The 11,543-nt window shown below is 52.6% G+C and overlaps 1 protein-coding gene across 2 annotated transcripts; it reads right to left on the reverse strand.

Moving 5' to 3' along the window:
* Positions 1–5,970: 5,970 nt before the first annotated feature.
* Elf3 (E74 like ETS transcription factor 3) lies at positions 5,971–10,346 on the reverse strand. 2 transcript variants are annotated; one of them, XM_051204068.1, is made up of 9 exons: positions 10,214–10,341; positions 9,576–9,746; positions 8,971–9,192; positions 8,740–8,835; positions 8,391–8,510; positions 8,159–8,248; positions 7,923–8,039; positions 6,829–7,024; positions 5,971–6,446 (listed from the first exon to the last, which is right to left on the reverse strand). In XM_051204068.1, the coding sequence occupies exons 2-9, from the start codon at positions 9,736–9,738 to the stop codon at positions 6,332–6,334; spliced, it is 1,119 nt and encodes a 372-aa protein (XP_051060025.1). In that variant the 5' UTR covers positions 9,739–9,746; positions 10,214–10,341; the 3' UTR covers positions 5,971–6,331. The 2 variants fall into 2 exon arrangements, with proteins under 2 accessions (XP_051060025.1, XP_051060024.1); XM_051204067.1 differs by having other exon boundaries at positions 8,740–9,192; positions 10,214–10,346.
* Between the last annotated feature and the right edge of the window lie 1,197 nt (positions 10,347–11,543).

The following is an 11,543-nucleotide window of genomic DNA, read 5'->3' on the forward strand; positions in this document are numbered from 1 at the left end:
AGAGACATGGTCCAAGCCCTGGTTCCCTAACTTCCTAACTGTGTTGCTTTGAAGTCTGATAGCTCAGTTCCCACTTGTTGCAAGTGGTAGGGAGCTGACTTTGAGATCCCTGGGCTCCACCCAAGGCCCTCTGTCCTTCTCTGAAGGGTTAAAGTGTAAAGACCGTGAGGAGGGTATATGAAGAGCTACTGTATAGTCAGATGAGAGTCTATGCCTTCCCTCAGCACAGAGAGACAAAGACTGTTGGGTACTGGTGGTGTCTCAGATGCTGTTGTTTAAACAGTTCCTCCAGTGTGGTGAGGAACCCATACTATGCACTACATTGACTCAAAAAACGATCCTGGACTGGGTGTGGGCACACACCTTTCATCACAGCACTCCAGAAGAAGTAGGTGGATCTATCTGTGCATTCAAGGCCAGCCTGGTCTACACAGTGAGTTTCAGGACAGCCAGGGCTATGAAGAGAGAGCTTGTTTAAACAAATTGAGCTTGCAGATGAGAACAATACTTCTCAGTAAGTATAAGGGGGTCTCTTGGTCCGTCCCCATCTCAGACACTCAGAGTAGAAAGAGCTGCCTGCTTTTCTACACCCAGGAACCTCAGCACCATCGTTCATGCATTTAATAAAGCCCATCATTTTATCAGGTAGAGGGGGGCATCAAATACAATCCCAGAACACAGAAGCGGGAAGCAGACATGACATGCACCCGGGCTACGGTTGTAAGAGTGATGCTGACAACTTACAAGAGTCTCTCTCTCTCTCTCTCTCTCTCTCTCTCTCTCTCTCTCTCTCTCCCTCTCTCTCTCTCTCTGTGTGTGTGTGTGTGTGTGTGTGTGCACCTCTCTACTCTTTTCACCCACCTAGGCCTGTACATCACCCATGTGGTCCTCCAGCTTCTGCCTGTGACCCAAGCGTGAAGCGTGACTCATTCCACTCGGTCAGAATGTAGCCTAGCGGCTGTAGAGGCTCAGCCTGATGGATCTCCTGCGCTTTTAAAAGGGGAGATGTAGATCCTCCCCCCCCTCACCCAATTAAAAAAAAAGTTAACAACTTGCCCAGTGTTCTGTGATTGTTGGAAATTTACCTGCGGCAGAGGGCATGGTGGGTGTATAGCGCCTAACAGGCCAGGGAGCAGGGACTTGTACAAGATGGGAGCGTGTCTGAGGTAAGGCCCTGTCTGAGGTTGCCCTTTTTGAGCTTTTTAAGTTTGTTTTGAGGTGGGTACTCAAAGCAGTCCATCTGCCTCATCCTCCCAGGAGTTGATCACATCTGCCTCATCCTCCCATGAATTGGAATCACAGGTTTGAGACACTGCCCAGCTTCAAATAGTTTCTAAAGGAGGGCCCAGGTGTTCACTTTGCTCTGGGCTCTGCAACTTCCGTAAATTCAAAAATTCCATTTTTGGGCCAGGAAGTGGTGGTGCACACCTTTAATCCCAGCATTCGGGAGGCAGAGGCAGGAGGATCTCTGAGTTTGAGGCCAGCCTGGTCTCCAGAGCTAGTTTCAGGACAGCCAGGGCTACACAAAGAAACCCTGCCTTGGAAAAAAATAAAACAAAAGTGAAATTAAAACAAAACAATTTCCATCTTCAATGGAGGGACAGGATAATCCACTTAGAGAGAGAACAGAAGGGGCCCAGGGAAGGGAGGAGCTGTGTAAACAAAAGGCAGAGGTAGGCAGTCTAGGAGGCTGATCTCACAGCAGGGGCTGAGTCTGGCTGTGAGTGCATGTGGTTGTGTAAGCAAGGTGTGTGTGTGTGTGTGTGTGTGTGTGTGTGTGTGGCCTCTGTGATTATATAGTGCCTGCAATGCATGTAAGTGTACATGATTGAAGGAAGGCTTGAATGGGAGACTATACACTAGTGTGAGTGGTGTATGCCGTTACATGATATGTAGTGTTTACGGCGTGTGTGATTATGGCATGTAGGGGCGTATTGTCTCTGTGGCATGAGTGGTCTGTACTTCTGTGCACAATGGGCCCCCAGGGCAGGGACAATCTGAGGACAGTTTGAGAGTTACTTATGAAGCCCCTCTGTGCTAAGTGCTGACACTGTCCGCTCCTTTGAGGACTGCTACTGAGTTAGAGACAGAAGTGAGCAAACAGACAGATGGGGGGGGGGGGTGGAAAGTAAGAAGTCCCTTACAAAAGTTCCTATTTTGGAAGAACTGAAGTACAATGTGTTGGCTAAAGCCAAAAGGCCCAGTGTAGCAGTCCACAGATGAATCCTTTTCCAGTGATGAAACGACCACCCTTTCATTAATTTAAAAACAAAAGAAACCAAAACCCTCCCACTTCAACTGCCTCCTAGAGAAACTGCAAAGCTAGTGTGTGTGTGTGTGTGTGTGTGTGTGTGTGTGTGTGTGTAATTCTGGGGACAATTCAGAGAAGGCATGGTAGCCAGCCCAGCACCCCAGGCTCTGGCCCATTGGGCACACCCAAGCCCTGGAGGGTTGACCTCTCTTTGACCCACCCAATAACACATGATCCTACAGAAGTTGATAAGAGGTGGACCAGCTCAGGGCAGTATATAAACAGCCCCACCCAAGACACACCTAGAGGAGCCAGGGCAGGTGGCAGGGGACAGGATGGTTTCTGGGCTGGTGAGACTTGGCATAAGTGTTCTGACTCGCACAGAGAGCTAAGAAATGTCAGTCTAGGGGTCAGGTCTGCAGGACATCAAATGACCTGTTGGATGGAGGGAAGAGAGAAGTATTGAGGAGGAAAGACTTGGGTAAGCTATGCTTCCCAGAGGCTGGGCATGGTAGACTTCAGAGGCTCAAGCAAGAGGACCAAAACGTTTGAGGCCAGACAGAGCTTCATATTGGGTTGTTAGTCTGTTGGTCTACAAAGCGAGACCCTATCTCAAAAGAAAAAGAAAAAACAATACCCCCATAGAATCCCACGTGGGAGGCTGAGGCAGGAGGATCGATGCTAGTTTAAGGTATGCCTGGGCTACAACATGGAATTCAAGACAGGTTTGGTTATAGAGTGAAACTGCCATAAAAGACTCCCTAAGGGCTGCCTTAGACCCAGGCAGGAATGCTGGGTTTCTGGTCCCTACTACCACCTGACCGTGACCTTGGGCCAGCTTTTGCTCCCATCTGTGGAATGGAACAGGTGGTCTTCTTGGAGGGGATGGACCCCTTATAGTGGGATGAGGGAAGTACTCATCAACTGAAGGGCAGGGCACAGGTCTGCTCAGGCCTCGATCAGCAGCCTCGGCAGTATCAGAGGCTTGGCTGGCTTCTCAATCCTCTTGTCCCACACATACCTTACAGATGAGACTCTCCTCGGAGGTCTCCTCTTTGGAGAGCGTAGGAAGGGTGGCCTCCCCCCCAATCCCCCTGCTTTTGATCAGCGGACATTCCTCAACAAAGGTTGTCTCTTTAAGGAAGGATGGACTCCAGAGACAGCTCATAGAGAAACTAGCAGTGTGTGGCACATACACAAACAATGACGAATGATGTCATTGTTTGGCCAAGTGGAGCCCAAGCGTCCCTTGGCTAGGTGGCCACCACGGCGTGAAGCCTAGCCTGCCTAAACCTCCACGCTTGCCAAGATGTAAAAACTTGTTCCCAAATGGCTTCAGAAGAGTCTAGGTTCTCTCATAGCCCAGCTAGTCTATTCAACCAACCTCCATCTCCTTCCCAGGGCTCATTGCTTCTCCAGAACAAGCCCCATTTCCAGACATAACCCAAGCAAGATTCTTGCATAACTCTTTGCAAGATTCCTTCTTTATCTGCATTCCTGGGGGAATAGAATAATCTGGTATTCCCAAGGCAACTAGGTGTTAATTAGTTCACATAATGGCTTGGTGTGTGTGTGTGTGTGTGTGTGTGTGTGTGTGTGTGTGTGTGTGTGATGGGACCACAGGAGTACTAAGATAGTGTGTCTCTGCATAACTCTGGCTGGCCTGGAACATTGGTCACCAGGCTGTCTTTAAACCTCACATGGTCATGCCTTTAATCCCAGCGCTGGGGAGGCAGAGGCAGGTTGATGGATGAGGCTGAGGCCAGCCTGTTTTACAAAGTGCCAGGACTGTTACACAGAAACCTTGTCTTGAAAAACCAAAACAAGCTGTCCGGTGATGGCTTTAATCCCAGTACTCGGGAGACAGATCTCTGAGTTAGAAGAAGCCAGCCTCGTCTACAGTGCAAGTTCCAGGACAGGTTCGAAAGCAATACAGAGAAACCGTGCCTCAAAAAACCAAAACAAACATCTCACAGAGATCATTCTGTTTCTGTTCTCCAAGTGCTGGCCTTATAAGCACGTGAGCTACCATGCCTACCACCACATAGCATGTGTGTGTGTGTGTGTGTGTGTGTGTGTGTGTGTGTGTGTGCACAATTACTTTAGAATAAGTTACTAACAGCATGGCCAGGGCTCTGAGGAGTTCAGACCCCAGCAGCATGGCAGAGGTTCTGAAGAAATTAGGGTCTCAACTTTGTTTTCCTTCTTTTTGAGACAGGGCATCTCTGTAGTCCTGGCTGTTTTGGAACTTCCTCTGCAGACCAGGCTGACCTCAAACTCACAGAGATCCACCTGCCTCTGCGTCCCAAGTGCTGGGATTAAAGGCCTGTACCACTTTTTAAATGTATATTTTTTTTTAACATTTCAATTTCAGAAGATTTCCTTTACTGAAAATACCCATTGAAACATTTTCTGTGCTGAAATGTTAAAAAAATATATATATATCCTTAAGACCCAGGTGGAGTAGTGCACGCCTTTCATCCCAGGACTGGGTGGGGGGAGGGAGGGGGCATGGCAGAGGAAGACAATTCTCTCAGCTTGGAGCCAGTGTGGTCTGTCCTATGAAATCCTGTCTCCTTGCTCCAAATATGAACAAAACAACCAAAAACCAAGTTGGAGACCTCCAAGCCCAGCATAAAAGGCAGGGGCTGTCAACATCCAAGGATCTCACTTTATGCTCTGCACCAGGATAATCTTTCTGGGAGAGGATGCAAAGAGACTAAGTCGGGTCGGGGAGGGGGCGTTTAGCCCAGTGCCTGGCTAGAGACTTGGCCCATCTTTCTGTCAAGCACTCATCTCCATTTTGTTTTGCTTTTCCACTTTACAAGATCGTATCTGTGATTTCATGTCAGTCACAAACGCTCCGGTTCAGATTACAGATCTTTAGCACGCAGCCAAATTGGCTAGAATGCAAACGAGTGTGTTCACAAGGCTGGACTTGAATTCTAGACTTCTGGGGGAGGACATCAGATCCAAACTCTTGTACAAGAGGAAGCAGCCCTGAGGAAGACAGATTTGGCCAAGGTCACTGAGCACATGGCTGGTAGTGGCAGGGTGGCCGTAGTAGTCCCAGTTTGTTTTTTCTTTTCTTTTTTGGGACAGGGTTTCTCTGTGTAGTAGCCCTAGCCTTGAACTCACAGCGATCCACCTGCCTCTGCCTCCTGAGTGCCTAGTCTAGTTTCTAAACCCCTGCCTGCTCGTGCAAAGCCTGTTTTTTTTTTTTTTTTTTTTTTTTTCTTTTTTGCAGCTTCATCCATTTTCTTTACTCTCCTCTCAGCCTCCAGCCAACCCCCCCCCAGAAGCCCACACCCAGCTCCCACACATCTTCTGCATGTTTACCTCTTCTCCACGCCTTATCCGCTCTATAGCCCCAAATGTCAATACACAGCTCAGACCAAGGTTAGAAAAAGCCTAGAAGGCACTTTATTGGAGGCCCGAGCCTCCAGGAATCCCATCTTGAGGGGTCTGACATCAACCCATTTCTTGCTGGTCTTAGGAGCCCCAGAACAATCTGGCCTCCAGCACTCAGTGGGAGAAGAACAGGGAAGGGGGATGCTTTAGAAAAAATAGCTCTCTATGTACACCTGGAATATTTATAGCACATAAATTAGGGATGCTCTGACTCCCGCCTGTGGAGCCTGAGTACTGGCCGAGAGGTGGAAATCCGTCCAGGAAGAAGGCCTATAGAAGGCCACCCCGCCCCTTCTGTCCCTGCACTCCCCTCCCACGGTCTCCCCAGCCTCCTTGGCTGCATCCAGGCATCTGCAGGTGGGTCTCTTCTGTGGTCGGTGCTGAGGCTGGAAGGAGCTGGCCTCACAGCTATAGAGTCAGAGTCAGCGAACAAGTCGCTTCAAACCCTGGGGCTTGTAATTCCGAAAGGAGGGAGGGCAAGGAGAGGCCACAGGCTGCAAGTCATGATGCAACACAACGGACAGACGGACGGACGGACGGGCTCCTCCTCTCTACAGCAACACAGGGAACACGTCCACATTAGCGGTGCCTTCAGGCCGGCCTGTCCTCCCAAGAAGGCTTCAGTTCGAGCTCATGTCTGAGTCAGGTCCTAGGGTCCAGTCCTGACCCTTAATTCCGACTCTCGATGATCTCTTCCTCTTTCCAGCCACTGGAGTTCTTGCCGAACTTGTAGACGAGCCGCCGGCCATCGACCCGCTCCAGGATCTCCCGTTTGTAGTAGTACCTGGGGGGGGGGGGCATGCTTTGTCCTGAGGTTTCCCCTGGCTTGGATGCCCTGAGCCTTCCTGGGTTCCCGCCTGCTGTTACCACACTGTCTAATTATGGCCCAGCGCCTGTTTCTGCGTTAAGTTCTCTGTGCCTCCTGCTATGTCCTGGGGCTTCCGATGAAGGCGCAGGAACATAGGGATGCAGAACTGGTCCACTCCCTGGCACGTGGGGCAAGGGAACCAAGCTGCAAAACACACTGCTCTATCCCCCTCTAAGTCCCTCTCTCAGAACAAGGTCTAGGGAAAACAAATGTCAGCTGAAGCTGTGTGCGCAGAGCCCTGACGGACAAAGGCTTCCTCACGCTCCCACTGGCCAGCGAGCCCCGGCCACCAGCTTACCTCATGGCCCGGCTCAGCTTCTCGTAGGTCATGTTGCTGTTCTTTTTCTTTTGGCCCCACAGTTGGGCCACGGCCTCCGAGCGAAGGAACTTGAACACGCCCTCGTGCCGGTTCTCCCACTTCATGAGGCCTTCGTTGAGTTCAGGGTGGATGAGGATGTCTCGAATGAACTCCCACAGATGAGTACCTCTGGGTGCTACAAGGGGGGTTCTCCTCAGCTGTGAGTCTGCGGTGCCCCCTCCTCCAGGCCATCTGACCGCGCCTGACCCCCCCCCCAACACCAAGAGCCTGAGCTACGACAGACAGCCCCCTTTAAACGCACTGGGCAATGTCCTCTTAGGGACAGACAGCTGTAGTGGCTGCTTCTTTCTCTGCCCCAGAATGCAGCGCGCTAGGCAGACGGCGCGGAGCACACAATTCTCTGGGCTCAAACATCTGGCTAAGGGGGACAGACACCGAGGGGCTCATGGATCCCTGGGGACCGACATTGGTGAAAACTTGGCACACATGGGGACAGAGAGCTGGCTACACAGTCCAGAGGACCAAGGAACAGCTTCCTGGAGAAAAAAAAAAAAAAAAAGGAATATCCCCTCGGGACACGAATGGAAGCAGGCCACGAGCTCGTACGTGCAGGCCCGTGTGTATGGAGGAGGCAGCAAGCAAGACCTTTGGGGTGACCTCCAGGTGGTTCAGAGCAGCTGGAACACACAAAGCCTGAGGCTCCTTCGGCAGGCTGTGCCTGGAGCCGCAGCCATTGCAGCCCACTGGACTCTGAGCCCCCCTGAGCCCCACCAGCTGCCTGCTCACCATCAGGGAGCACTCCATCAGGCAAGACAGGAGCCAGCCCAGTACCGAAAGTTAGAGGGGGCCGGGCAGGAAAAGCCTGGCCTGTCTCTGTGAGCCTCCCCAGAGAAGCCTCAGTTTCCCCTCCTAGAGCTCTAAGTCCAAGCAGACCTCTGTATGAGGTGATTGCTTACTGCTAATGCCGTGGAGCCTCCCAACTGTTCACAAAGGGAAGACCGTGACCTGGGACGCTCCAGTGGCCAGGAGTGGCCTGAAGTGGGCCCACAGGCCCAGGAACTCCCAGAACTTACCATGCTTACTCTTCTTGCCCTCCAAGCAATCCCAGTACTCTTTGCTCAGCTTTCGGGGACGCCCACGTTTCCTCTTCCCGTGCTTGGGTTCCCCCTTCTTATGGTCAGGAAAGCTATCTGTAGGACGGGGTTGGAAGGTGAGGGCTGCTGTCAATGGGGAGCCTTTCTATGGAAACCACAGTAGGGCAGAGGGGATGGGAGAGTGGCCGGATGCCGAAGATCAGCCCCTAACTCACCTCTAGGGAAGACCTTGCTATCAGTGAGATCCAGATCCAAGTCACTTCCACCGGAGTCGGAGGAGTGGGAGCTCTGGGGAGTGGTGGTCCCTAGGGGTGGAGGAGTCAGCTTGAGTGCCCGGGTCAGCCTACCCAGCTACTGTCTGCAGATTCAGACTGCACTCATTCTGGAAACTAGATGCACTCTGGGGCCTGAGGAGAAGGTAGACTGAGGCAAGGACAGGACTCTCACCTGCAGTAGAGACATCAGAGCTCCCGGGCGAGGGTGCTCCCGGGCCATAGCTACTGGTGTAGTAGGGGCTGGCCTGGCGGCCATCATCCAACAGCTCCTGAGCAAAAGGGCTTCCCTGATCTGGGGGAAAAGAAGCTGGAGCTTAGAGAGGCCCAGGGAACCAGCAAGAACAGGGAAGAGCACCCAGGGTCCCGAGAACTGGCTGTAGAATATAGAGAGGCCCAGGGAACCAGCAAGAATGGGGAAGAGCACCCAGGGTCCCGAGAACTGGCTGTAGAATATTTTTTTCTAGTTGGGAGGGCTGCAGATGGGACAATCTGGGGAAGAGGAAAATAAAACGGGTTCTCACCAAAGGGGCCCGAGTCTCCCAGGCCCTCCTGGAAGGCCATGCCATCCTTCTCCAGCAGCTCGATGATCCAGCTGAGTTCATCCGTAGAGCTGGAGGCTGGCGGAGGCAGGGAGGGGTCACACTCCATCTTCCTCCCGCAGGACCGGGGCGCTCCAAGTCCTTCCCAAGACCCATACATACCCCCTGTCCACTCTCTGGGCCCCCGTCGTGGCTCCCCTGGCCTAGACTTACTGAGGTCCCGCAGCTGGGCATAGAGTTGGTCCCCCAGAGGCCCAAAGACCAGCCGTAGCTCCTCGAGGGCGCAGCTGCAGAGCGTGGCGCCGTCCATGTCACATCTCGAGAAGTCAATGGAGCTGGCGTCATACTTGTTCTTCTCCACTTGGTAGCTAATCCAGTCCAGAACCTGGGTCTTGGACCAGAGCTGGGGCTGCTGGCCTGACCAGCTCGCCTTCTCTGAAAGGGGAGGAACAGAGGGTCAACCCAGGCCACAGTCCAGCTGTTCCTTTGGGGTCTCGTCTGAGCTCCTACCCCTCCCACGGGGGGGGGGTAGTAGTCACAGTCACGATAACCCCTGGTTTCAGATTTCCTCAGTCAGGCCCTACACCCCACCACCTCAGCCACTACAGGCTCTTCAGGGCCTCTGAGCGCAGTCTAACTAATACGCGTACGGTCTTGCTTGGATTCTTTCTCCAACACTGCTCTAATAAATAAATGAATAAATTCTCCCCAGCCCTAACCCTGGGGTTCTTTTGGAGACCTTCCTTCCTACCCATTTATCCAAGAGCCTCTTAGACAAGTGTCCTGTCTCTCAAGACACCCCATTACACAGCACTCACGTGGTCCTTCCAGTGACATCTGGGGGTTGTTCATGGTCAACACCAAGTCATCGCCGCCAAAGGTAGCCGTTGGAGGAGCAGGAGCCAGGGTGGGGTCTTCTGAACTGTACATGGCGTTGAAGTAGTTACTGAAAACGTTGCTGATCTCGCAGGTGGCTGCCATGAGGCCCCCTGGGAAGAGGGCACAAGTTGGTGAGGGTGTAGATCAAGGCGCTGGCCAAGCCCGGGCAGCTACAGCCAAGAGGCAGGAAGGGGTTCGGTGTTGCCGTTCACAAAGCCCCCGAGAACCAGCTACTTGGGAAGCTGAGGTTGGAGGATTTCTTGAGCCTAGAAGCACCAGGCCAGCCAGCGCCAAACTGGGAAATTCCGCTCCAAAAAAAATTAAAAAAAAAAAAAAATCTCAAGCAGGGTGGAACCACGAGACAAACTCGGCTGGGGCTCCCTCCACAAATCACCTGGGCCCTTGAGCCAGGGAAGCCACCCTGTCCCTCCAAGACACTGAACTGGTCTCTGGCCAGTCCCGGAACACCCCACAGCCCTAACACTAGGAAGCGCCAAGCTGCAGAAACTAAGTTCAAGAACTGTAAATCCACTGGACGGTTGGTTCCCGGGGCCAGAGTTAGGGAATGTGACCCTACCGGGTGTCAGGGTTCGATGTGGCAGGCGAGTAGGAAGGCTGCTGTGTGGCCACAGGCGGGGAAGAAATCTAGGCGGCTGAAGGCTCCGCCAGGTAGCAGTGATGAGTGCGCCCAGATCGCTCCCCACCCGCACTAAATAGCCGTGCGCCAGCTCCGCCCCTGCCAGGTCTTCGGTGTGCGTCCCCGGTTGTAACCTGAGCTGGTGGCTCATTGGATGCAGGGGATTTCCTTCAGACCGGGCTCCCGGTCCCAGGTGATTTGCATATTCCGTGCCACTTGGCCCAGATCCTAGCAGGCGGTGCTGGGAAATCAGGCCTGGCTAGTTTAATGATTGTCAGAGTCTGTCATTCCGCACCCTCTGGGGTTGGGCCCTGGGTACTGGACTGGGCAGGTGGCGGGAACATTGCTGGGGTGGGCACCTGTGCTTTAGGCCGTGCTCTGGCCCGGGGAAATTCTCCCCGGGGGCCGGGCCAGGGCTGAGCCGGTGGCTGGGTCAGGACTGCTGAATCTAACTGTCTAGAGGTCTGGGGACAAACGGGCCTAGTAAAAGTTACAGAGGCTAAGGCGTTTTCTCCACAACATCCAGAAACAGGGGTGCTGAAAGCGTCTAGGCCTTACGCTGGGCCACACTCACGGTCCAGGGGTAGTTTGAGCCTGCCAATGTAGCCAGCCACAGAGCGTTTGGTGGCACTGTGCCTGTCTGGAGCCCACCCAAGCACGATGGTTGCTGCAGCGGGAAAGATCTGGCACTACTTCAGAGGTCTAACATGGTGCCTGTGACGTTCTCCCTGCTTAGGGTCGGCTGGAGGTGCTGGAGTTCACATGGGTAAAGTTTCATAGCCTCGTTCTCTAGTGATTACTCCTCACTCGACCCAGACCATCGGTATCTGCCTGCTGCCCTCCAGTGGTCAAAAGCCACCACTTGCGTCATTACAGACAAAAGGGACTGCGCATACTAACAATACTGTTTACCAGGCACTTAAACAAACAACAACAACAAAACAAAAATGGGAGGCGGTGAAGCAAGCCTTTAATCCCAGCATTCGGGAAGCAGAGGCAGATTGCTTGCTGTGAGTGTGAGGACAGCCCGGTCTACAGAGCAAGTTCCAGAACAGCCAGGGCTACACAGAGAAACCCTGTCACGAAAATACACAAAACCCCCCCAAAAAAAAAAAAAAGAAAAAAAAAATGCTGGAAGTTGAACCCAGAGCTTCCTAGGCAAGCACTGTACCAATGGGCTATATTCCCAGAACAGTTTGATTTTTTTTTTTTTTTTTTTTTTTTTTTTTGAGACTGTTTCATTAAATACAGGAGGCTGGCCTCAAACTCC

Source organism: Phodopus roborovskii, unplaced genomic scaffold, assembly GCF_943737965.1.
Source record: "Phodopus roborovskii unplaced genomic scaffold, PHOROB, whole genome shotgun sequence".
Taxonomy (NCBI): Eukaryota; Metazoa; Chordata; class Mammalia; order Rodentia; family Cricetidae; genus Phodopus; species Phodopus roborovskii.